Source organism: Crocodylus porosus, unplaced genomic scaffold (genome assembly GCF_001723895.1).
Source record: "Crocodylus porosus isolate Cpor-Errol unplaced genomic scaffold, CroPor_comp1, whole genome shotgun sequence".
NCBI lineage: Eukaryota > Metazoa > Chordata > Crocodylia > Crocodylidae > Crocodylus > Crocodylus porosus.
Genome location: NW_017728948.1, coordinates 2,746,827 through 2,773,431, shown reverse-complemented (window position 1 = coordinate 2,773,431; position 26,605 = coordinate 2,746,827). Strand labels below are relative to the sequence as shown.

The 26,605-nt window shown below is 43.8% G+C and overlaps 1 protein-coding gene across 2 annotated transcripts in view; it reads left to right on the top strand.

The window, feature by feature from the left end:
- ATRN (attractin) overlaps window positions 1-26,605 on the top strand; it is a 254,873-nt gene that overhangs the window by 105,640 nt on the left and 122,628 nt on the right. For both annotated transcript variants that reach the window (XM_019552795.1, XM_019552796.1), the window contains exons 12-21: window positions 181-401; window positions 2,399-2,514; window positions 3,266-3,404; window positions 5,682-5,863; window positions 9,707-9,923; window positions 11,372-11,557; window positions 14,602-14,820; window positions 15,478-15,615; window positions 24,655-24,748; window positions 25,665-25,717. In XM_019552795.1, coding sequence (XP_019408340.1) covers window positions 181-401; window positions 2,399-2,514; window positions 3,266-3,404; window positions 5,682-5,863; window positions 9,707-9,923; window positions 11,372-11,557; window positions 14,602-14,820; window positions 15,478-15,615; window positions 24,655-24,748; window positions 25,665-25,717 — 1,565 coding nt within the window. The remainder of the gene's footprint in view (window positions 1-180; window positions 402-2,398; window positions 2,515-3,265; window positions 3,405-5,681; window positions 5,864-9,706; window positions 9,924-11,371; window positions 11,558-14,601; window positions 14,821-15,477; window positions 15,616-24,654; window positions 24,749-25,664; window positions 25,718-26,605) is intronic.

Here is a 26,605-nt window from a genome sequence, read left to right as displayed (position 1 = left end):
TACTTTCTTCTAACATGTTCTTTAACCAAAAGTTGTTTTTGTTTTTTTTTACTTAGATTTATGCACATGTCCATATACTCCAGGTGTCCTGTATCACTACCAAGGACAAGGACTTAGCTGTGGCTTATAAAGAGACTGGAACGCTTACATGTAACATTTACTTCTCTCCTTTTTGTGTAGCACTATGTATATATATGGAGGTTTCAATAGCCTTCTCCTGAGTGACATCTTGAGGTTCACACCAGAAAGCTGTGAAGCTTATGACAGTGGGACAACTTGCTCAAAAGCAGGCCCTGGAGTCAGGTGTGTTTGGAATACCAACTCTTCTCAGTGTGTCCCATGGGAAATGGCAACTATAGCGCAACAACAGAAGGTTTTTGAAGACTGCCCTCCCAAGCTAGGTAGGCATTACCTGTTTTTCCTTTCCCAAGTGTTTGTTTGAAATTCCCTTCCTTTTTCTGTTGTCCAAAACAGCCGAAGTTGGGGTCTGTGGGCCAGGGCCCTGTATATTCTGTATAGCAGACTAATTTATACGTGCACTGCAGACTGTGCCGAAACTCTTCACTTAACTTTCAAAACTGTATTTTCTGCTTGGAAATATTCAGCATTTCATGATTGGCATAAGCAAACAAGTAGAAATGCAGGACCTGGTCCTTGAAGAAAGACTTTTTAATGTGTTCAGCAGGCGAAAGGCAAAGTTGAACCCAAAAGCAAACTACTTTAACTATGCAGAAGATACGGTTATAGATTGTTAATATAGAGCCTTTTGTGGCTTAGACTTTGTTCTAATAAAAAAAGGAAACTGTTCAATTTAAGTGGGTACAATAAAACCAGACACCCAGGTAGCAAGGTCTGCTCAGCATTATGGGAAAGGAGGGGATGTTAAAAGCTTAACTTTTCTCCTTCAAATCTTTATCAGTTTCTTTTCTGTTGGGCCTGGGTCCTTTTGAAAGAGTTTGTGTTTACCATACTCTCAGTCCTCAAGGTTATCTGGCCAGCAGGATTGAAGTGGGGATAGTTGCTCCATAGGAAGTCACTCGGGGGGACCACGAATTCTATGGCAAGCACTGTTATGGAAAAAGGGGGGAGAGGGTGTGGTGGTGGTGGGAAGGGTCCTAGTCTTTTTTGTATCTTAGAGGTAACAGGAGATCTGCCTTTTACAGCTGAAGACATCAGCTGATAGTTGCTTTAATTTATTTCAGCGTAGGTCAGGGCCTGTAGATATCCTTCATTGGGCAAAGTTATACCCATCATATTTAGGGACCTGCTTCAATTGTGGTTTCATGGAAACTGCAAAAAACCGCAATCTCTGTGATTGCTACGAAAAATGGCATTGGCTGCAAATTCCCAGGAAATCATCCAGAAAAAAAAACTTAATCCAAATAAAATAATGGCTTCCCAATAGGAGCCCATGGTCCTCCTTGCGTCTGTGCCCTGGCATTGGCTGGCGGGGGCCATGAAGGACAGTAGCTGAGATGGTGGTTGCCCCCTTGTGCCTTTCTGCCAGTCAGCACCAAGGGGTGGGGCCACACAAGGGGCAGCCCATAGTTAAGATGACGGCTGTAACTTCTTCCTTCCTCCCCCTGGGGCCTCTCTGCCAATCAGCACGGAGGGGCGAGGCCTCTCTGGCAGTCAGTGCCAAGGGGTGGAGCCACTGTGAAATGACGGCAAAATATGCTCTTTGGGCTGTGACCAAGCTGCAAAAATTGCATTCTCTTGCCATGAGATAAGTAGATCCCTAATCATATTTAATTATGGGCCCCTCATATGAAGCTTTCCCACTCTGAGCTAGCAAGCAGTTTATCCTACATCTCTGCCAGCTCCAAGTTTGGCTTTTTCTGAAACATACTTTGTACTAGATAACATCCTTTAATTATTTTAAAGCCACTGATTTAGAGGGACGTTAGTTTGATGAGCTTGTAATGGGCAATAAACTTCTCTATAGGCAGAGGAGGTAATAGGAAAGAAAGATGAATTAGAAGTGGTAAAGTTTCTGGGAAAATATCCCAAGTTATGAAGAGCCAGGCTGTCAAAAAAATGGATCTGCAGTGGCTCATCCTCATTCCCTGTTTGAAGTCTACTCTATCGTTTGCATGTTCATTGATTTGTGTTTGTATATAGCTGCATTTGCCCATGCAACTGGGGGGTTTTGTGCCTTTAATTGCACATGCATTTTTGTGACAGTCAAATCCCAAAAAAGTTTCGACAGCAGAAATAAATGGAGTAACTCAGATGACTTGGAAGTAAGAATCCAGTGTTGTTGATAACTAGTTGGTTACAGGAAATCTATAGATACAGTTGCTGGTTGTATCATATGCTATGTGTAAGCACATTCTTAAAACTCTGTCCGGAAATGCCTGTTTTTGATCATGCAGGTTTTTTTCCTTAATATTTGTAGACCATGAAAAATGTGATCAGAATACAGACTGTTATAGCTGTACGGCCAACACAAACAACTGTCAGTGGTGCAATGACCAGTGCATCTCAGGGCATAGCAACTGCACAGAAGACCAGGTAAAGGCATTTTCAGCTTCACCCTAAAATATTAATCTGGCTCCGAAGCTTCAAAATTCAGGGAAGTCCTTCTCAGTGTCACAGTTTCTGTTTGTGTTCCTCTCATAAATACCAGTTCTCCACTAAAATCTAATTTTTCTTATTTTCTCTTTTCTGGTGGGGGTAGGGCTTTTTGTGGGACCCTGGATCATATTGTGCTTCCACTTCCTAAGTAGCACATGTCTTAGAGACCAGGAAGAAGTGGGGAAGGTGCAAGGATGGGTAATATCCTATGAACATTGAGGATTCCCGTAATAGTTTAAGAAAGAAAAAGCAAGTGCACTTGTCATGTCCTTATAAGTCAGGTGGCAGGATTGAGTCTTTGAGGGACTTGAGCATAGTGAGGGAAGTGTGTAGGTGTACTGGTTGAACAGGGTATTCTAAACAAGTAATTCGTCCCAGTCAATTTGCAGTCTTTTTTAACCTCTAGTAAACCTCAGCACTTGATAGACTTAATCATTTGCCTCTTCTGTGGAAGATCGTGGTGATTCTGGAGAGGTGGTGGAAGATCCATCCTTGGAGGCTTTCAAAACCTAGCTAGACAAAGCCTTGGCTGGGATGTTGTAGCTGGGGCTGGTCCTGCTTTGAGCAGGGGCTTGGACTAGATGTGACCTCCTGAGGTCCCTTGCAACCCTCACTTTCTATGATTCTGTGCTTCTTGTGTGCATTAAGTAGTCATGTAAGAGAAAAGCTTAACCGTGCTGTCTTTCAGGTTCCTATTACTGTGTATGACAACTGCCCCAAGGATAACCCTTCCTATTACTGCAACAAAAAGACAAGTTGTAAAAGCTGTGCGATGGACCAGAACTGTCAATGGGAGCCCCGCAATCAAGAGTGTATAGCTTTACCTGGTACGTATGCTCAACAGCGGCATCTGTGCGCATTCGTTGCTTTTGCACCTCAAAACCGACAGTACCTGCTGTGGATGAGGATGAAGTATGGCGATACCATTGATGTAACGTACTAAGGCTTCTGTCAGGCTTTTTGTCTTGGTTGTGCACAGCATTCAGATTAAAAAAACTAGAGCATCACAAAATAAACATGGCCTTGCTAAATTAGAGTTGTGAAAGGGGCATCGTCATCTTGCTGGGATGTTTCTAGCGGGAGCTTCACAGGGAATTGGTCCTTGGCCTTACCTTACTTACAACTTTTGTCTGAGAGCTTTAAGGAAAAACTTCACCGGCTTAATGTTTTGCATGTGGCACAAAGCCTGAGGAGGAGAAAATAACAAAGCAAATAGGAATCTTGAGTAGGAAAGTTTCATCTTACCTTTTCTTTGGCCTCCGAGAGGCTGACACTGGAATACAATATCCAGTTCTAACATCTTCTTTCCAGGAAGTATGTTTGAACTTTGGGGAGGTTTCAGAGCAGAGACCCATGAATGACTGGATTATTGGAAAGTACGTTGCAGTGTAAGAAACTCGGGCAGTTCAATCCGCTTAGCTAATCAAAGATGGTTTTTGGGGGTGAGGGTGGTAATAACCTGTGATTTACTATTGCTGTCAAGGGTGAAATGACTGTATATTAATTATCAGTGAAATGTTTCTACTTGTGTTTTCCTTTTTCTCTCTCTCATTTGAAAGAAGGATTTCTGTTTTATGTTAAAATCTGTTCCAAATTTAGCCAGGGCACAGTAACCAAAAGGGTAAATTGTCCCATGTGAGAATGATCTTGTTCACCCATTTGGTGTCAAGAGTATGCTGTAAAATAGGAAGTCTTATCAGTTTTCTTACATGGACATCTGTCTGTCTTGTGAGACAATAGGTTTGTGTTGGGTGAGGCATCAGCTCATTGAACATCTGCAGAGCCCATTTTTTTGAACGGCCGTCCCTCCTGCTCTTATCACAGCTGAAATTTTGTATTTAACTAGCCTAAATGCGGTGCAGAGGTCTTCCTGCATGTCAGGCTTTTCTTTCTTCAACCACCTTTATTCCATGCTTAATAGACTCTTTCCAAGTGATTCTATACTTAACACTTTTCTCCCAGTTTGGCTCCATGTTCATTGCCTTTGTATTTTTCTTGCAAGTTTTCTTAGCACTTTCTTAACAGCTATGTTTGCTCCCATAGCTGGATGAAGTAGAGCAATCAGTAGACAGTCTAAAATTAATTAATATTTTATTACTTAGCTATGACAACAGTCCTTTTTTTTTTTCTCGTCACCTGTGTTGTTAAATTTGATTTTATTGTGAGCCTCGTGATATTCTGGCACTTCTATTTAAAGCCCCAATTCTTGGGTGCGTGAGACTATGAGAATCTTAGATTTCATTTAAAGAAGACAGTTCCTGGCCTTTATAATTGTGGGAGGAGGCTCAACTATGGCTTGGGTCAGACCTAAAGATTTCAGAACCAGAAGGCAGGTAAAAGAACACAAATAGGAGTAGTATTTTTTTCTTATTTTAAAGACTATCAAATGATTTGAGTGCTCTGACTGAGACTTCAAACCCTTGAATTGGCAGTGCTCCATCCAACCCCCTTTCCTTTTTTTTGGCTGAGAGAGCACAGAGGCACAAACCTTGCACTGAAATTTTATGCTTTAATTTCCTTGGAAACTGATGCATGTTGCTTTGTTATAAATTAGAGGTGAATTTTAGGAATTTTAGACTTAGAGAAAATGAGGGTTGGGAGAGGGACCTCAGGAGGTCACATCTAGTGCAACCCCTTGCTCCAAGTAGGACCAGCCTCAACTACATCATCCCAGCCAAGGCTTTGTCTAGACAGGTCTTCAAAACCTCCAAGGATGGAGAGTCCACAGTCTATTTGGGTAACATTTTTCAGTGTTTTACGACCCTCCTTGTGAGAGAATTCTTCCTAATACATAGCCTAAACTTCCCTTGCTGCAGCATATTGAACTAAAAGCTAGAGGTAGTTCCCATCATTTCCAATAATACCCTCTTCCATCCATAATTTTGCTCCTAACAAGCTGCTCCTTTTCCCAAAGCCTTTCTTGATGGCTTGCTTACTTTGCACCATGACATGTAGGCAAGGAAACCCAAGCTTTTTTGGAGCAGCGGTATCAGTTCAACACTGATGGCCCCTTGCAGATGGAGCCTTCATCACCTCACCCGGAAGCGTTCTCTTTACCTGGGCAACTCATGTTTTCTGTCTCTTGTTTTGTCACTTTTCCATAGAAAATATCTGTGGACCAAACTGGCATTTGGTGGGCAATTCCTGTTTGAAAATCACTAACACCAAAGAGAACTATGACCATGCTAAACTGGCCTGCAGGACTCATAATGCTCTCCTGGCTTCTCTCACCACCCAGAAGAAGGTAGAATTTGTTCTAAAGGAGCTGGTGAAGATGCAGTCTTCGGTGAGTGCTACGTCTTGGTATCCTCTGAGTAACTTGTGCTCTGACTTATTAGTGCTCTGACTTGGTATCCTCTGAGTAATTAGCGCTCTGACTGGGGAAGAATGCTTGCTTGTGGGATTGTGTGCTTTGTACCAAAATAGCCTCTTAACTCAAAGGGCCTGGGTTTTCTTTTGAAAACTAACATATCCCATAGCAGCTTTTGAAGTGTGTTAACTGAAGAAAATGTAAATGGGAGAGATAAATATAAACGCATGTGGTGCCTCCATGCTATTGCTTGGTATAAAAAAGCCTTGTGCATATTTCTGATGCTGATACGTGCCTGCAACATGAAGGTGAGTGGTTCTTGCGTGCCCTGTACACAACACCCTATAAACGAAGGGCCCTTTGGGGGCACTGTTTACATTTTCATGTAAAGCATTTAAATGATTCTTTCTATTGGGAAAAGTGGCTGTTTTTCTAAATGGCAGCTTCTTACGTGGTGAACCTTCTTGGTGTGTTCACGTTAAAGCGAATACACTTTAAAGTGTGGACCTCATTGCCACGACCTTTTGTGCCAGCTGACCGTTTCAGGTTCAGAAAGGGGTTGGACAGATTCTTGAAGGAAAGGTGCGCCAGTAGCTATTGAACATGGGAGTTCAGGATACAGTCTCAGAATCAGGCTTCCTAGACCTTAAATGCTGGAAGCTGCAAGTAGGAGAGGAACAGAGGCATACTCTCCCTTTCAGCGTCTGCTGTCAGCCACTGTGACACAGGATACTGGGCAGGATGGACCAGTAAATGGCAGTTCTTATGCTCTTAGTGACGAAAACATGTTGTCCTTGCTAATTATATTGGACCAGCATACTTAAAGGAGAGTGAGCTGGAATCTCTTCCTTTTCTGTCTGCTACAGTGATGCAAAGACTTTAAAAGAAGGCTGCTCGGATGGTGCTAAGGCAAATTGAATGGCCCCGCACAGGTGTATCAAGAGCCCCACATAGCTTTTCCGAATCATTGCTACCAATGAATCAAAACTCATGGAAGATTAGACCAACTAGATATGTACAAACAAATTATTTTATATATTTGCAAGCTTTTGAGCGCACACACCCTTCATCAGGCAGAAGAGAGAGCAGAGATTGTAAAAGTTCTTCTAGGACAGAAATGAAAATTCATATTTCACAGGAGAGCTGAAGGTGTGGTAAAATCTTCTGTTTGGAATAGTTTGTTTTGTCCCTGTTAGCCACGGAGAACAGTTGCAAAAATCTTTTTACTGCAAAGTTGATGAACTTTCATTTTTACCTAGGAGAACTTTTTACGTTCTTTGCTCTCTTCTATGCCTGATGAAGGGTGAGCATGCCTGAAAGCTTGCAGATAAATTAAATAATTTGTTTGCAAGTAGCTAGTTGGTCTAACAGAAAATATCACCTCTTCCACAAGTTTTTCATTCCTTTTGCCTCTAGTCCAATACGGCTATGACCTGCAATGAGAGCATAAAGAAAACTCCTAGTTCTGAGACCGCTCCGTTCAGAGCTAGGAGTCATGGAAATGTGTTTATTTGTAAACTGAAAACATTTGCTATGGGGAAAAATTCCACATTTATATGCGTACAAATGTGGAACATAATACCATTGTTACGGATTCTTCAGAGCAGAAACATACTTAAAAATGCTGAAGGGAAATGTTATATTAGTGTATTGAAACGAGGTTGTTTACTTTCTTTTTTTCCTTCCGTTCCCATTGTGATGTTAAAATGAAACAGCTCAACAATCACAGGCATTAGGGCGTGCTTCATTTTATTGACACAGTGTAAGGTGTCTTTTATACAAGATTACATATTAAAAGAAATCTTTTGTAAGGCACTGGAGGAAAATAGAAGATGATATTAAAAATAGGTAGTTTTAAAACTTGCAAGGCCTTTGGCTACCCTAGTGGTTAAGTACAGTATACATTCCCAGATCAGCTTGATCACCACTATCATAAGTTCTCTAAGAGCATCTGGTTATATAAACATGGGTCGTTCCTTCATAATGAACTGTTGATGGAAAAGGTCATAAAACCTAAACAGACTGTAAAAATTTTTTTTTTTTTTTAGTCATTTGGTTTTAGTTTATATTATGCATTGTATTCAACCAGCTTTTGTAATTTCCAAAAAATACCTTGGTAAGAAGCCAGGCTACATCTCTTGTGCACTCTGACTTGCAGTAATATGCCACTTTCACGCTGGCAGTGACCTTTGGCGGATGAGCCTGCGCTTGCCAATAAACCATGGAGCAGCTGCAACTTGTCTGTTCTTGTACACTTTGTCTGAAAATATGCAACTTCCTTTTTTTTTCCTGGCCATACCGTCTACACACATTGCTTCATTAGTTGTATGTTTAACTTAAACATACATAACATTTTTTTTGAAGTTGGTAGATTGCCTCCTGAGGGCTACTGATAAGAGTTACACTACAAAGGCTTTACTTGTAGAGCTACATCACCATCAGGCCTTCATGGAGGTGCGTCTTATACCAGCAAAAAGAGATCTCCTTAAAAATACCAGGGCTCTTCTGGTGCTATAAGCTGCATCTGTAGGGGGTAAGGGTTACCAGTATAGCTCTTTCTGTTAAATATTTGATTGCTTTTTTTCCTCTGACCTTTCAGTTGAGAGAGATGCCAGGAAATTTCTGTAGTGTTGACTGCTTGCTTTGTTTACCATATTTACTTGAATTAAAGATGAGCCCGCCCCCCACCCCCATTCAACAAAGCATGGGATGGGGGGAAGGGAAGCCCCTTATCTTGAATTGGGGTATAAAGTGGAGGGTAGGGGATAGGTGGCTGCTGCAGCTCCAACTTTGGGTCAGGTCTAGAGAGAGAGCTACAGCAGTGGTCTGCCCTCCAGTAGTCTCGCCCCCCTCCCACCAGCTGCTTAGTGTTAGGCACATTTCCAGCTCCGTTCCCTCCTGGGCACTGAGCACATACAAGCTCCAGCCCCTGCCTGGTCACAGAGCAGCAGCAGAGGCTGTGGGGAGCAGGCGGGGGGCAGAGACTGTAGCGGGGTAAGGAGCCATGTGGAGCAGGCGGTGGGCAGAGGCTGCAGTGGGGCAGTGGGTGCAGGTGGTGGGGGCAAAGGCACCACCGGGCAGGGGCAGGCTGTAGGTGGTACAAGGGGTGGGAAGACAAGTATTGGGGGCTGCCTGCTCTGCTGACTCTGCAGCGGGGGGGTGCGTATTTAAAACGACCCTCCAATAATTGGATTCTACACAAGGAAATTTATACATTTTCCAGGTCTAGAATCTAATTGGGTGGGTGGGGGCGGTTCTTAAATTCAGAGTCATCTTGGATTTGTGTAAATAAGGTAGAGAATTGGCTGTTAATAGCATCTATGACCGTTGTCTTCATCTTAACAAATTGCCCCTCTGGAAAACTGCTGGTTCTGTTTCTAGCCATTTACTGCATCTTCAAAACCCCTGCGCAGCAGGGCAAGTTGTACTGTTAATTCAGAACTGGTCAGGTGGAATGTGTTAAATCTGTTCTTCCTCTTCTCTAGTGGTTGGAAATATCTGAAAAAATTCTCTGTTGATTGGCTTTTAGATTAAACCCATTACATCCTGTGTTGATTGGGAGAGGAGGGAGGGGTGTCTTTAAATAAATAATGTATGCCTTGAAAGCATCTCTTCTCCATCTGATGTACTACATAACTCGGAACCAGGGAGAGAGGAGTGTGCACTAATCAATACTTGCACCACAAAACCTGGCTGGGTTGTTTATGAACAGTACATAATGTGGGGGGGTTTTTTCCCCCTCAAACTTTGCTTTTCAGCTGCATGATATAGTAAAACTGTGGCGTGCTGACTCACATCTCTCATTTTCTTTATTTCTAGCCCAAAACCCTGACCCCATGGGTTGGGCTGAGGAAAATCAATGTGTCGTACTGGTGTTGGGAAGACATGTCTCCCTTTACAGACACCCTGCTGTGGTGGCTCCCGGGAGAACCGAGCGATGCTGGATTTTGTGGATATTTAGCTGAGCCTTATCAGCATGGACTGAAGGCAGCAACTTGCATCAACCAAGTTAATGGCAGCATCTGTGAACGGCCCGGTAACTATGCTGTTGACTTTTGTGCTTTGTAGGAAACCGGTGAAGTGGTATATTTTGTGTTACTTCAAGTAAAATAAGACCTTTAAGGTTATGTATTTTATTTTCATAGAAGCATAGACAACGAGGGTTCGAAGGGACCTGAAGAGGTCACCTAGTCCACCCCCCTGCTCCAAGTGGGACCAGCCCCGACTACATCATCCCAGCCAGGGCTTTGTCTAGCCAGGTGTTAAACACCTCCAAGGGTGGAGACTCCATCACCTCTTTGGGGAGCCTTTTCCAGTGCTTTACTACACTCCTCATGAGAAAATTTTGGATCATTACATTATGTAGCAGTCAAGTAGACCATTTTCAAGTGTCTTGTGCCAGGGCTGTGTACTGGAATAGGGCATTTAAAAGCAATTGTCCTGTGAAACTGTTAAAATATAGCACACCTTAGTTATTTGAAAGTTTAATTATTTTTCTCCTAGTTGCGTACCTATTTGTGGCATTTAGGTTAATTATGGTATGAAGCAGTCATTCCTTAAAAAAAAATAAATAAAAAACAAAAATTAAGCTGTTCTCCAACTGAACGCATTTTTATATATACTCTAGCTAGAGGAGAATTTTTTTTCAAGGTTCGAAGTTAATTGGGCATGACACTTCAGAGAGATGAGAATTTTGCAAAAAGAGGCTATTTGCTTTTAGAAGAGTCCTCTAGCTTTGTTGGAACTGCGTATCTTAAAAATGGCTTGGTCTATTAACTCTCCATTATGGCTAATTATTCTGCATAACCATTAGTGCCTTGTATTTTTAGAGAAGCTGGCTGATTACATAACATGACCAGTGTAATTGCTGTTTGGTGCGAGTTCAGGATACAGTCAGAAATAAGGATATTTGGCGAATCTTAACTCTGAATGTCTTTGTTTTTCTGATGTAAACTGATTCAGAAAGTTTTAAACTAGCTTAAACTTAAATGTGTGGCATTTTGGTCTATTAATGGTCAATGTGCATTGCTGTCTAATGGATTAAGCAGGGGACAAAGTATTCTCTTTCTGGCTGATTTTTTTGTTTTCCTTTTAGAATTAGTCAAGTCGTTTAAACCAGTTTCTGCATGTAAAATCCACAGTAAGCTTTGCAGAACTAAATAGCTTATTCTTATGCATCTGTCCTAAGACAGAAAGACCCAAATCAGTAATAACTTTAGCATGGTTTCCTTTGGGGTTTTTTTAATACATTTGCACTCATAAGAGAACAAACATGCAGTTAGTTACTGAAAAAGGAGGTTTCTTTTCATTGCATCTGTCTTAAAATTCCTTGAGGTTGATGCAGTTTAGAAAGAGTTCAACAGGTTTTTTTGGCTCATTGCCTGGTGGGTTCATCCCTTTCATTTCTGTTGCGTAATGGTTAAGGTCCTATAACTAACTATTTTTTTAAGACTTAGTTTTTCCCATGGTGTTTCTTATGTCCAGCTAACCACAGTGCCAAGCAGTGTCGCACACCGTGTGCCTTGAGGACAACATGTGGAGAATGCACAAGTACCAACTCTGAATGCATGTGGTGCAGTAACATGAAGCAGTGTGTGGACTCAAACGCTTACGTGGCTTCCTTCCCTTATGGCCAGTGCATGGAGTGGTACACCACGAACAGTTGTCTACGTAAGTAATTGCATCTGCGTCTGGGAAGGTTTTATAACAGCTTTTGTTTCGGCTAACAGAGCTGTCACCAGTTCCGAAGCAAGTGCACAATGCTCTCCATCATCGGTCCCTGACCTGAAGAGCCTCAACACAGATGTCCAGCTCCTGCAACCTGCTCTGTACTTTGTGGAAGGTGTTGAGCAAGGCAGAGGAGCTCCACAAATGGCGTGATCGAAAACTGTTTCTTTTTTTCTCTCTTGGGAAAAAAGTGATGCCATCTTTTCTTTCATTTTCTGAATTGCTATTAGTCTGAAATATCGCTGGACACACTCAGGATTATTTTGGGTGCTTCATATTATTAGTTTCCCATTTCAGTTTGAATGAAAATACAACTGTTGTAAAACTTGAATACAGAGCCATTTGGATATCAGTTAATTCTTGTTGCGCTTATTGGGAGACGATAAGCAAGTTGTAGCATTGTGTAGCAGCTTGATGCAAAAAGGGGAATGAGCAAAGCAGTTGATTAGAGAATGGTGTGGCTAGCGGATGTAATGTCATTAAATATTGAAAAAGGAAATTAGAGGGCTTGCTTTTGCGAGGACATGGAAATTCTAGGACTGAACATCTCAAAATATAGTTAGATGCATAGCTGGTTAGTTCATCATACTTTTTCATTTTTAAAGTATTTATGTTTGTAGGTGGTTGCTTTTCATTCTGTGATATGCTAATATGAAAACTGTTGATCAGTAGTGTGAAATAATTTTGTTTTTAGTGATCATCAGACATTAGTTTATGAATTTATTTTTCTCTGCATGCCAACGTGGGAGGAAGTAAAAGGAGATGAGTGATTTAATGGACTGAAGTAATGGAAAACTCATTTTTCTTCTAAAGTAAAAATGCAAATGTTGCCACATCTTAATTAATAAGAGAGATCATGCTTATAGTTATAGTTTCATAATTAGTAGGGTCGGAAGGGACCTGAGCAGATTATCAAGTCTGACCCCCTGCCATGGCAGGAAAGAGCACCGGGGTCAAACGACCCCAGCAAGGTGTACATCTAGCCTCCTCTCAAACACCCCCAGGGTAGGAGCCTGCACCACTTCTCTCGGAAGTTGGTTCCAGACCCTAGCCGCCCTGACCGTGAAGTCGTGTCTCCTGATGTGTAGTCTGAATCTCCCCTCTGCCAGCTTGTGACCGCTATTCCTGGTCACTCCTGGCAGTGCTCGGAGGAACAGGGACTTCCCCAATGCCTGCTGGTCCCCTCTGACTAATTTGTAACAAGCCACTAGATCCCCCCGCCAGCCTTTTGTGGAGGCTGAACAGTGGACAATCACCGAACGCGGAACCACCAGCAACAAAACCGGAATCACGTTTCCTCGGAGAGTACAGAAAATCTGTTTCTTCGAGTTGTGCAGATCAAATTTGAGATTTATTGGTTGAATCTGGATTGAAGTAGAAGAGCAAAACTGAGATTGATCCTACAAACAGAACAATTTTTGTCATTGCTGAAACACAGGGCTGCTTTATGCTGCTTCTCTCCTGTCTGGGAGGACCACCGTGAATACTCCCTGCTTGCTCATTCTCGCTCAGCACAGTCTGTATCCCAGGGACGGGCAGGCAGTCCCAAATGTGTGCCAGTAAACACAGAGAGCATGTTCAAACGAGTGGGGTATGTGGTGCCGCAGACATGCTTGTAATGCCACATACTGCACTTGTCTGTGCTGCAAGGTGCGCTGCCCAAGTGTGCACTCCGCTGTTTTTTTTTCCTGTGGGTTTTTTGACCCTTGGATATCCAGGGGTCAAAAAAACCACAGGGAAGAAAACACAACAGTGCAGCACATGGTTGGGCAGCACATGCTGCTGAAAAGCGGAGCTGGGTCACCCGGAGCCACGCTCTGCTTCCAGCCAGGCTCCGTGCAGGAGAATTGCTGTGGCTGCAGCCCCAGGATGTCCCCAGGTAAGGCGGCTGGGGTCAGCACAGTGCTGGTCCCAGCCTCCCCCACCCCACCCAGGGCAATTTGCCACGCACCAAAGCATGCAGGGCACAGGCATTCCCTGGGGACAAGTAGCTGCTGTGCAAGGTGCACGACTGCTGGTTGTCCTCGGGGAACCAAACGCACACGCACATCCGAGCGCACCCAGAGACTCCAAGAGCAGCTCCTGGCATATCCCTAGGGTTGCTCTAAAATGGTGCTCCTGGGATTTGGATAGGAACGAAGGCAGAGCACACTTCACAGCTGTGTCCCTCAATCCAGCATGGTGGTATGAAAATGTGTCCATAGTCACAATTGACAGCAAGGAATTGAGGAATGACTGAAGTGGATGTAGTATTTTTAACCCAATTCAGCGCACAATTGTGCTTGAGAACTGAGTGATAAAATATGGCCTTAAAGTTTCTGTAGATGCCTTGTGCTGCACATGGTTCTTACAGTGTGGCACTGTAGAAATTGTTTGTTTGGAGAACAAGTCATTTTGGTAACCCTTACGTTCTCTTTTGGCTTCTTTGTGATGTAGGAGCATTAGAGGTTTATCTGTGGAATCTAAAACTGGTAATTTGTTAATCCAATTAAATTGTTTCTTACCTTCATTTGGGGACTGTTGATTTAATTTTTACTTTATTGTGAGTAAGACCAGGATAGTTCAGACAGTTGATTAAAAACATTTGCCTACATTTTAGTGTACATTGGTTAATGGTGAGAAGAGGGCACTAGGTTGTTTTTTGGGTTTTTTTTCCCACCCCCCTGCCTATAACATAATTTGCTTTTAGCTGGTTGAATGATTTAACTTCTCTATCTCATTTTGCTTTTGGGATAAGATGATGATAGGCCTGTTTAGGCTTACTGGTTTTTAATAAAAGAAAGCTTTCTTTTGAGATTCTTGTATAAAATATGTTAAGAGAAATGAGAAATATTTTATTCTCAGATTCTAGCTTACACTTAAAGCTGTGTATATTTATTTCCCACTAAAGATCAGTCTCCAGGTCAGCAAGTGGCACGTGAAGAGTCCTGTTCCCAGTGTTGTCTCACACTATGACTTGTTTTACAATTTGACATTTGTTTTCCTAGCTGAAAACTGCTCCGGTTACTGCACGTGCGGCCACTGTTTGGAACAACCCGGCTGTGGCTGGTGTACGGATCCTAGCAATACAGGAAAGGGGAAGTGCATAGAAGGCTCTTACAGAGGTCCAGTAAAGATGCCGTCTTCAACTATGTCAAGACCCATCCTTAATGTCAGCATGTGTCCAGCAGAGAATCATTATAACTGGTCCTTCATTCAGTGTCCAGGTAACTGAGCCAAGCGGGCTTTGATTGTTCAAACTGTTCAGAGTTTGTAAAACTTAGCCTTGAGATAAAAGACTTATTTAAACAATTTTTAGAATTTGCATTTATTCTCAGTGTAAGCAGAGGGACATACATTTTCTTTTGAAATTATGAAGACTGTGTCCTGGAGTCCACAATTAGTCTACAGAATATGGCTGTGTTTAGTGCTTTAAGTATGATTAAATATGAGGAGTTAATCAAGTCAAAAGGAAAGGCACTTCTGATCATCTGAATATTCAAGTGACTAGTGTCAAGGCTCCTCAGCAGTGCATTTGATCTGGATTTGGTGGAAGGGAGCCTAGAGAAATGCAGGCTGTTTGCCTCCCCGTAAGCCTCACCCTGTAGTTGCCTTCAGTCCAGTCACTGCTGTATCTGTACAGCTTGTTGTTCAGTTTATTTTATGCAACCTTAACATTTGAAACAGTCATCTCTGTGCTCGGTTCCTGTCTCTGAGCAGAGTACAAGAACCAGGGTCTCTTTCCAAATGTGGAAGTTGCATGAGAGAGTTGCAGTTGTAACTCGACTAAGCTACCGATCCAGAATGCAGCTTGGACTGTAAGCAGCACTGCATTTAAGCACAAAAGTGAATTGTCCTGTCCCCCATCTCCTTTATTTTTCCAGCTTGCCAGTGCAATGGGCACAGTAAATGTATAAATGAAAGCATCTGTGAAAAGTGTGAGAACCTGACCACCGGCAAACACTGTGAGACCTGCATATCTGGTTATTACGGAGATCCAACTAACGGAGGAACGTGCCAGTGTGAGTAACATCTTCAGTCTGTATTCCTTCAGATCTTTGGGTTATTACGCCATCGCTTATCATAGTAACTTAGTGCAAATTAGATCTCTTCAGGGCATCTTTGCTAATATGTTAATTGCATTAAAAAGATAGTTTAGAAGAATGGTAAGATTGCACAATGAAGCACTCACAAGACAACCTTTTTGAAGTCTCTTTGGGCCTATGCATTTATGTGGTAATCTTTCATACGAGCTGTAACAGAGCAATGCATTGGATGAGGTAGGAGACATATTGGAAGGAAAAATAATATGTAACCATGTCATTTTAAAAACTTTGATGAGGTCTGCAGTGACACACAATTGTGATTATTGAAGTTGATATGGATTGGGGGTGACCAAGATATTCCCACAGGCTCGACTTGGCTCGGCTCTTCCCAGGTATAGAAGTTTAAGCATCAGGATGAATGGCAACAGCTTGAATTGCTGAATGTCCTGGAGCTCTGATAATTAATATAGCTACCTCTTGTCCTGCCACTACATTTCCAGGCTTTTGGGACACCCTGCAGGCCTCATGGACCAGGCCTACAGACTGACCCCATGTGCTGGATCTAGCCTGCAGACCTGCCCCACACCATGTGGGCCCAGTGAATTTCGCACCACTGTGTGCAATGATCTTAATGAATGTTTTCAAGCCTAAAATTCATGCGTGACCCATTGTGGTCATCTAAGAATTACAAGATCCTGTTTCAGAAGGAACAGCCCTCAGATCCCAGATTAAACCCATTCCAGATTGAACCATTCACATTCAGTATTTAATTGTTCCCCTTGCTGCAGCTGGACAAATCACTATTTATTGGACTTATGCATTATTGAAATATGGTCTTGTTTCCAGGCAGAGGTAGCTGGATGACAGAAGCAAAATTAAATAATCCCCATTGGAATTATAATTTAAAATTGTAGAATGCTTGGGGGTTCTTCAGGATAAAGAGGTTCCCCCCACCCCTTACAACAATATAAGATGCAGTAAATCAAAACATGCTTTTCAGTAAAGAAATCTTCCCCCATGGATTTATTTGGTGATGCTATAAAATAAAATTAATCTGAGTGCCCTCGGTTTGTGTAGTTTAATGCACTGTTATGCCACATACATCCATTTGAATAATTAAGTTGGACTCTCTGTGCTCAAGAGCTGTAATCGTGGACCAGGAGCCATCTATGTGAGGCGCTGGACAAACACAGAACAAAAGGATAGTCTTTGCTGCAAAGATTTAATAATCTAAGACAAGAGACAACAGATGTGGATGGAATGAAGAGGCAATGAAACAGCACTGCACCAAATGCAGAGGCAACAAGGATAGTTGGGCAATAGGGGTAATTGGGGCATGGAGAGTCTAAATAAGCTAGGACTTTTCAGATTAAAAAAAGGTGATGGAGGATGTGGGGTATGATACAGGTCTATAAAATAGTGAATGATGTGGAGAAAGTAAACAGATTTGCCATAAATTCTCACAATAATAGAGCTGGGGCATAGGAAGTAGACTAAAAACAAGCATAGTGTATTATTACCACAAGGTATTGTACAGGCTGATGATTTAACCAGCTTCAAAAAAGGATTGGACAGATTCATTCAGGACGGGTCAATCAGAGGGTATTTAAACATGACAATAGAGCTACACCCTTCAAATTAGGAGGCAGAGAACAGAAAAGTCTGGGTAGATCCTGTATAAATACTCTTCACCTCGGCATCCACTCTCAGCCACTGTGAGAGACAGGAGGCTGAACTGGATGGATGTGTGGTCTGGCCCAATACGTCTTGTCTTATGTTCTTATGTAGCAGTATTGCCAGCCTACCAGCAGCCAAACTGCTTTAATTTTTGTAGGTATTGCGGCAAAGGAGATTCATAGATTGTAAGGCTGGAAGGGACTTTGGAAGATCATTGGTTCTACCCTCCACCCCACAAAGAGCTGTGAAGAGGTGTTAGAAAAAGAGAAGTGAAGAGGATTTTTTGCATTTTTTTTTTTTTTACAGGGACCTCTTCCCAGAGGTGAGGGTCAGAACAGGAGGGGGAAAAAGGTTTTGAAAATCTAAGTGGGCCATTGAGGTTGGCAGCGTGGACTAATTGGAGGCAGGAGTTGATCTGTCAGCACTAAATGAGACAGGTAGGCTCAGGGTAAAGACAAGCAACTAATGTTTGTTTTAATGGGGGTTGGAGACCAGAGGGGTGACCTGATATGGCAGGGGCGGGCAATTTTTTTGGGTGGAGGGCCGCTTACCCAGTTTTGGCAAGCTGTCGAGGGCTGCATGGGTAGCCCCACCCTTTGACAGGCACCCTGCCCTCTGGTCGCCATCTTGGGACCAGTGTCCCAATGTTTTGGGACCGATGTCCCAGGGCCAGCACTGGTGGGGCCCAGAGCGGGGCGCGGGCTGGCAAGGGTCTGTGGAGCCGGGCTGGGCTGCACCAGCAGGGAGAAGGGGGAGCTGGCCCAGCTCCATAAAGCCCTTGCTGGCCAGGACCCTGTACTTCTGCTGCCCTGCTGGCACTGGCCTTGGGACACCGGTGTGGACCCCATGCACCCGCTCACTCCCAGTGCCCCCCAGCCCCGTGGTACAGGTAGGGGGCAGCATGCAGCCCTGACCCCCTGCTCCGAGGCAGGGAAGGAGCTGGTGCAGAGTGCGGAGAAAAGTGGCCCCTCCCCTGTGCTGTGGCCCACACTCCCTGCTGCAGCCGCTTGTAACCAGCGTGGGGCTGCCCTGAGCAGGCACAGGCAGCCCCAGGTGGGCTGCAAGTGGCTACAGCGTGGGGCACCGGCCGCGGGGCGGGTGAGGGACTTGTAACCCGCCTCCGCTGCCAGCCTGGGCCCAGCACTGGCTCTGGGCTTGCCCGTCGGGGCTGCACACGGTGGCAGCAGCTGCGGCCCCCCGCTTGCTGTGCTGGGCAGTGTTTGCCACCCGCTGTCTTTGTGCTGCCCAGTGCATGAGCTCGGGGCAGGCAGCAGCAGCCAACACTGCCTGGCACAGCAAGCGGGGGGGCCGCAACTGATGTTGCTGTGCGAAGCCCTGATGGGCGAGCTGGCGCGGGGCTCAGGCAGGCAGTGGGGGTGGGTTACAAGCTGGTGCTGAGCACGGGAAAAGCAGCCCTGCCCCGTGCCCGACACCCCACGCTGCAGCCGCTCACAGCCTACGTGGGGCGCCTGTTCCTGTTCAGGACAGCCCCTGCGTGGGCTGCAAGCGGCTGCAGCATGGGGTGTTGGGCATGGGGCGGGGGAAGGGCCGCTTTTCCCCGGGCTACTTCTCTGTCCAGGTCCCCCACTCTCCATCCCCCCTTACCTGAGTTTCCAGCACCGATGCAGTCACGTGGTCCCAGGCCAGGGGCCCCTGCTGGGGCTTTCTTGCTGGGGGGCGGGGCCGGGCAGTCCCTGCTGTTGCAGAAGCCCTCCAGGCTTCCCCAGATCCTACCGCTTCCCCTGGGTCATTTTTGATGGGAACCAAAGATAGATAAATATTAATTTTCTAAATTTTTTAGGAGCCCCACGGGTCGGATAGAATGGCCTCGTGGCCTGGATATGGCCATAGGCCATATTTTGCCCACCCCTTTCATTATGGTCTTCTCAGCAGTAGTCTGATGGCGGTGAACTGGACAAAGTTTGCCAAAATTGCTTGGGCAAAATTCCCTTGGCTAAAAGTCCCTTAGCTCTGACAAGTGCATTCTTAAGATGTGAGAAGATGAGAGCCTGCTTAAGAATTTTATCTGTATGGGTGGATAGGAGTGGTTCTTGGGAGGTTATGGCTCAAAACAGTCTCCTAGACTGAGTCTTATCCATCCTACACAGGGTCACTTCAGGTCCAGTAGTTATGAACAGTCTGTGTTCTGGGTTGAAGTATTGCGCTTATTATATTGTTAGAATTTCACCCAGAATAAGTTTCTTTCCTTTTGCAAACTCACTTTGTCTTTGCCTGTTTGTTTACATGAGCTTCTGAAAGTTTTTAATGAGATATATTCACAATCCTGGGAAAAAAATGCATAGGAAACTTACTCAGTGTCACTGGGATAGATTTTACCGTTTTTAGTCGGGAGGGCGGGGTTGATCACTTTTTTAATTTGCAATTACTTTAGCATGATTTACTATAAAGGCAGAAAAATGGTTGGCCAGTCCAGATTGTGGGATCAGAACCCAATTGCCACCTTTGTGCTTGTCCGTGCAGGGGGAGCCCAGGATTGTGATCCCTGGCTCTCCTTGCGTGGCAGGTCGAAGGCCAAGTGCCTGCAGTTCCGGAGGCAGGAGTGTTCAATTTACGTGCTATCCAGATCACCCCTAAAAATATTCTGTTATATGTGGAGTTTTATGGCTGTCTTACATTTTATGACGCTGTAAGTTGGGGGCACATGCAGCACCCTTGTCATTTATGCTGCGATTAACACTTTAATTATGGAGTAGGTACAAAGTGTAGAAGGGGCCTTAGTTTTTACACGGTGATTTGTAACACGTTGTTGGGACCATTGAGGGTTGAGACACAGCTGGACTTGGAAGCAGTTGTTTGTATACCCAGCCACTGCTGAATAATTAAGACTGCGTGGTAAGGTTAATTGGATTTGGAGGAGTGCAACTTAATCAGTTAGCCCTGAAAGCATGGGTTTGATTCCACCCAAAAGAGATCATATTAATATTGGAGTGGTTTCAGAGACCACTTACCCCAGTTCTGTTAGGGTGAGAGAGAAGACCTCTCTCCTGCAAGCTAGGCTCCTGGTAGCTCAGTGATGGAGATGAATCTTGTTCTCTGTAAACTTTAGATGTTACTGTTGTTGGCATTTGAGTCAAGGGGAGGTAACAAGTGATTCAGGGGATGTGAGGTTCTTCCCTTTCACTGCTGTCAGGACAAGTTACCTTCACCAGAAGGATTGTCTTAAGTTTTAAAAAAAGCCACGGCTACTTCACCAGAAGACTTCTTCTGCATCCCTTCATTAGCTCACTGCACCTTGCAATATCAGATGCATAATAACCGTGTGCTAGCTAATTCACTCCTCAGCAGATGCTTTTAACGTTTGTTCTCTTTCGAACAGTGTTAATAACCGAGAGGAGGAAATGCAACACATCAAAATGGTAAAAATAGCTGTGAGGTGCTTTTTCTAGTTCATTCGGTATTTTTGCATTTTCTGATAAAACCTTTGCATAGAAATATGTTTGTGTGAGATAAGAGAGCTATTTGGAAGAAAATGGAAGGTACCTTTATCCCCCAAATCAGAGTGCTCCTATGGCAATGAGTCTAATCTTCTCCATGGAGCACTTGCTGGTGGTCCCCAGGGAGGCGGCTGATGACTTCAATGCTGCCTTCTCTCTTCAGGCTGCTCAGTTGCACTGAAAGAGAGGAAAAAATGCTTTGCCTAGTATTAACTTTTCTATGCAAGCAATTGTAGTTGCTGCTGGGATGCTGTGCTGTTACAGATGAGAGGAGGAATGTGTCCTGACTACATAAGAGTAGAGGTTAAACTCTCTCAACAACGTAGTCCACAGTGGGAAAGAACCTGAGGAGCCTGGTACATGGATGCTATAATCCAGCGCCTCAAATTTGTTTGGCGCCCCAGGCCTGTCTGAACTGTGAGGCTCCTTATGGGCTGTATTGGGAGCCACTCTGACACTAGGGCAAAAGGCAACAAAGGGCCACAGGGGTTGCTTGCTTGGCCGCCACTGAAACGTGTCCCCAGGAGGGCTCCGTAATGGGGAATCCCAACCTTTTAACTGCAGTCAAAAAGGGAGCAGGAGTTTTGTGGCTGGCAGAGGCAGCCCCAGCAGGACCTCCAGCCTGGAAGCTTGGGTTTGGGAAGGCTGCAGGGCAAGAGCAGCCCAAGAACTCATTTGGACTGAGTAGGAGCTGTTAGGGACTTCTCCGTGGGGAGCAGTCAACTGACCGTAAGGGGCAGGGCTTGGCTGCTTATAGGCCCAGCCTCTGCACTGGGGCAGGCAGTCCAGGCCTGCAGACTGCTGGGGAAGGAGCTGGGTGCCAGGAGAAAGGAGCTACCCTGGGGCTGGAGGAGTAGAGGCTACTCCTTATGAAGGCAGCAGTGATTATGGCCCTGAGAGGGTTGAGTTTGAGTTAGAACCAGACGATTACCCCTTTCGGTGTTGATTTTCTTTTCTTTAGTTAAGTTTGTGACCAGAGGGCATGTCTGTGGCTGGAGTGGAGATCTGGAGGCCCTGGAGCATGATGCCAGGACTACTCCATGCTTGTGAGACCCACTTTAATCAGAGGTGTTAAGAGCTGGGACCCAGAGTCCAAGGCAGTGGACCTGGGTGGAGGTCAGCTAGCTAAAAAGGGTAGAGGCTGAGAAAGCTGAAGGTTGGACAAGGGTTTGGAGGCCTTGGGGTGTCAGTCTGGGAATAAGAGCCCCAGTACAAGAGGTAATTGGGAGTCATCTGCAAGGCATGGCCATGACTGGGGGGGCCACTGGAGGTCACATTTTTAACTCCTAGGGTGATTAAAGCCCTTTTAAAGTGGGGTGAGGATGGAGAAGTAAAAGGAACCAAGGAGGAGGCCACTCTAGCCCCTATAGATAACCTCCCTTTCATAGCTGCAACATCAAGACATGACCGACGAGAGATGGATGGAGGAAGCCAGGGAACACGGGCAGGCCAGCCTGGCCACTGGCCTCCAGGGAGGGCAGAATACCCCTGGCGGCTGTGGAAGCAGAGCCACTTGTCAGTTCTAGGAAGTATTTTTATTTCTGGGGTGTTTTTTTTCTTTTTATTACTTCAGCTTAGCAGTTTCTCAGAAGGAGCCATCTGCTAGTGGTTTCCAAAATCCACTTGTTCGTTTACATCAGAGGTGTCAGACTTACAGCCCGCTGGCCTGATGTGGCCCATAGAGCCATGTGTCACAACCCTGCTTGTGGTGTGCGGGTTGGACCCTGTGCTGCGTGCACTTCAGCACAACGTGGGGGCAGTCTGGGGCGCTGTCTGCAGCCTGGGCCCCCGTGCCACGTGCAGCATTGGGTCCAGGCTGCGCACAGCGGGCAGCATACACCCCATGTTGCCTCCAGGGGCTGGCGTGTGCTCTGTGCGGTGGCACAGGCTGCACCTGGCACTGCAGCTGCTCCACAGGGGGTTGATCCAAGTCTGGCCCACAGACCAGCTCAGGGATGCTCCTCTAGCCCACAGGGCCAGGTGAGTTTTACACCCTTGATTTCCACTTCGTTAAACTGACGTTTAATAAACCTATGCAAACTTCCTAGTTTTTGTTCACGTTTTTTAGGCCTTTAATAAACAGTCTTAACTGTTCCCAGGCTCCTGGTAAAAATTATGCACCAAGAAACTTAAACTGTTATTTATAAAACCTTTTCTAAATGTCCTGGGGTTTAAACAATGATTTTAAAAAGTGCAATGAAGCACCAATTGCTAATCTGCATTATTCAAGTTTCAAGGAACGGTTGCATATCTTTTTGTTTTGGTGTGTTGCTAATGTATGTCAGTCATTAGACGTTTTTAAATTAAATACAAAGTTCCTCCTCATTCTTACCTAGTTTAATGTCAGACTTGGGCTAGAGTGCATTTTGTATCTGTCTTGATTTAAGTTGGGTAAAGACAGGGATAGCTGCTGATATAAATTTAGAATCTCATTAATGAGAGATGTGCTTCATAGAGCGTAGTTGTTTCTGTGACATCTTGATTCATTTTGTTTCCTGTTTCATCACTGGGCCTTTGTGTTTTCTTCTTGTTTTCTTTTGAAACTCCTATCCTCTAGCTAGTTAACTGTATTTGAGGATCACAGTTCTGTTCCTGAGCACAAACAACTTCCACAACCACATGTGGCAACTGGAGCAGGTGGACAACAGAGTATTTGTACAGCCAGGTCCAAAGTAGACAAAAGCTATCCAGATATGCACCAACTCTCGAGCCAAGCTGTAGGCTACCCAAGGATGTATTCATGCAGGCCAGGTTAAAGTTTGTTTTAGGTGATAGAGGTCTGCCTGCGGGGAATTGGAAGAGAAGGGACATGGGTTGCAGGGAGCCAAGCTGGAGGAGGGTTGAGGACCATGGGGTTGGACTGCAGGTAGAAGTGCTAGCTATAGCACCTCAGGTACCTGTACACAAATGCATGGACCCTGGGAAACAAGCAGGAAGAACTGGACGACCTTGTATCCCCGAATCCACATTTCTCTGCGATTTAAATGCAACTCCATTAATATTTATCTATATCTTAGTGGCATTTCATTTTAATCATGGAAAAATGTGGATTTGAGGTTACTACTTTAAAACAAAACTTGGGGATTTTTTGAATAAGAGAAAATCCTATATGACAGAGAACCTGTTTTGTGTGTGCCATTACTACTCCATTATGAATCAAGATCCTTTTTTTTTCTTCAAAGCATTTGTCTTTTCCCCCCTCCATTTACAGCAAAAGCTGTTGGCTGCATAAAGAGCTGAGATCAGCTAGCTAAAATCATAAGGGTGAACACTGATTTATTTTTTTTTTAATTTATTTTCTTCCATGAGTTTGTCAAGAGTTTGAATGCAATATGAAAACAAAGCTGTTGTGCATCTTCCAGTGATTTTTGTCCTTCTCAAGGTTTTGTTCTTTTGTGATAGCCAGTAGTTTCATAGTTTCTAGGGTCGGAAGGGACCTGAGTAGATCCGACCCCCTGCCATGGTAGAGAATATAGTATAGTAGTAGAGTCCTTCGTGGTGTCAGCTAGCAAAAGGAGGGCAATTGAGAGGGCCAGTCATTACTACCCTCCCCAGGCCAGAAGGGAACCGTTATGTTCATGTGGTCTGACCTATTTCGTAACAGAAGCCCCATCGAAGAACAGAAACCTCATCCAAGAACTTCTGCACACAGCAAAATGCTTAATGTGAAAAACATCATGGGGGAAATTTCCCCCTCCCCCCCCAAATATTGCTGAGACCTCAGCATCATAAATACACTATTGGACATGCATAATTTTTTGCTATGCGATTTATTCTCAGTTTTTACTGTTAACCTCTTTCACTTTTATGACCCAATGTAAAACTATCACTCTCCCTTTTGCTTTATCCTGAATAATGTGTTATTCTTTCCTTTCCTTAACAGCTTGCAAGTGTAATGGGCATGCCTCCATCTGCAATACAAAATCCGGGAAATGTTTCTGTACTACTAAAGGGATTAAAGGCGACGAGTGTCAACTGTGAGTTGCACTTTCCTATTATTTTGCTGTTTAGTGGTTAGACATAAAATGAAACACAGCCTTTACATTTAGGAATAATTCTGTATTATGGCTTTACACATTTCTTAAAGCTGATGGTTAACTAACTTCATCAGCAGTCCAGTCAGTCCTAGGCTTCTTGCATTAAGATAGCATTGAGCAAAATGGTTTTGTTGACAGCTTTTTATTGAGTTTAAAAACAAAGAATATAGTCCAGATGTCAAACGGTCAAAAATAACATTTTTTTTTCTCAGCCTGCATACCACTATTCATATCCTAAGCTCCTGTTTTCCTCAGTGAAGTAGTTAATTGTCAGTATTGGTGCATTCTGTTTAAAGTGAGTCAGTAGAGCTTGAATAACTAGGAAATTAAATGGGAAAAGGTTTTGGAACATTCTGTGCCTTTAAAGGAGCACTTCCAGGTCAACAAAGCCACCAAATTTACATGTGGAAAGTGCCCATACAACCTATTAGAAGCCATTTCCAGTAAAATGTTAATGGAAATAATTTTAGTGCAGTGTTTATTTTTTAAAGGTTACTTGTACAAGCAAAGGTTAACAGGTATGGCAGTAAACGCAAATGGAGACTGCTATGTATTTGGCTGGAGTACTCTAATGTAATATGTTTGTGCACACTTATTAAAGTAATTTTAAGTAAATGCGAAGGTTAATTTCGGGTGGTTTCATTCTGCTGCAGATCAAATTTCATGGGTCTTCCAAGTGTTCATAATTTTTTTCAGTAGCTGTTTATAGATGTGTATCTTTTATTTTTAGTTTTATATGGTTGTTGAGGTTTAAAGGCTTGTTCTATGATTTTTCTACTGCATAGTGATATAAGCTAGAGAAGGAAAAACTAAGAATGAAAACAAATGCTTGTTTTTTTTTTTAAATTCTTTTCAGGTGCGAGGTAGAAAATCGTTACCAGGGAAATCCACTGAAAGGAACGTGTTACTGTAAGTACCACTGCTTTTCTTTGTCTGATATAGTAAGATAGCTGCCTTAGCCTTTTATATCAAATAGCCTCTTTACTCAGTGTAGCATCTCATTGCACGCAGACAAGCTGGGGCTAGAGCTGGATGGATTGTTCTTCTTGAAAATGGAAACACTTCCAAAAATATTTACTTGGACAAAATTAAGAGTAGCCATAGTTTCAGTTTTAGAATGATATTTTGGGGGTTTTTGTCTTCAGATGCATGTCTTCAAATGATGGTGTTTTTATTAAAAAGAAGGTAAAGAATGTTAAAAAAGGTTGACACTGAAATGAAGCATTTTCTTCAAATACTTATTCAGTGGGAAATTTCAGACTTTCTTGGTTCCATTTTTGGAATAGAAAAAACTCAGAATCTCTGAATTTTCTGTAAAAGAAAAAAGTCACTCAACACTCGCATTGTGCCAGGAGGTAGGAACTGTTGGCCTCATTGCAACAGATGTACACTGCTGCCAGGAGGTGGGAGGGGGAGATGGCTGTACAAAGTGTAGAGTAGTCCAGGACCAGGATGATACGGTTCGGAAACACCTGATTCAGGATGGCTTAAGATGCTCAAAAATATTGAGTATGTAACATGTCATTTGTTTTGACCACTTTATAAAAGGAGAATTGAAAATTATTGGGACTTTGTACTGATGCCAGTGCCTTGTCACAAGCATACATGTGTTAACACCTTCACAAGTGTGTCAGCACTGTGCTTTATAGACAATATATCTGGCCGAGCATTTGCCACCGAACCAAGTCTGTGGTCATTCTCTTAAGACAAAATATGGTGATGGGATCTTCTGGTTGCAACATTTTGCTGGTACTGTAGTCTCTGAGACTTCAGCACTGGCAGCATATCAATAACACG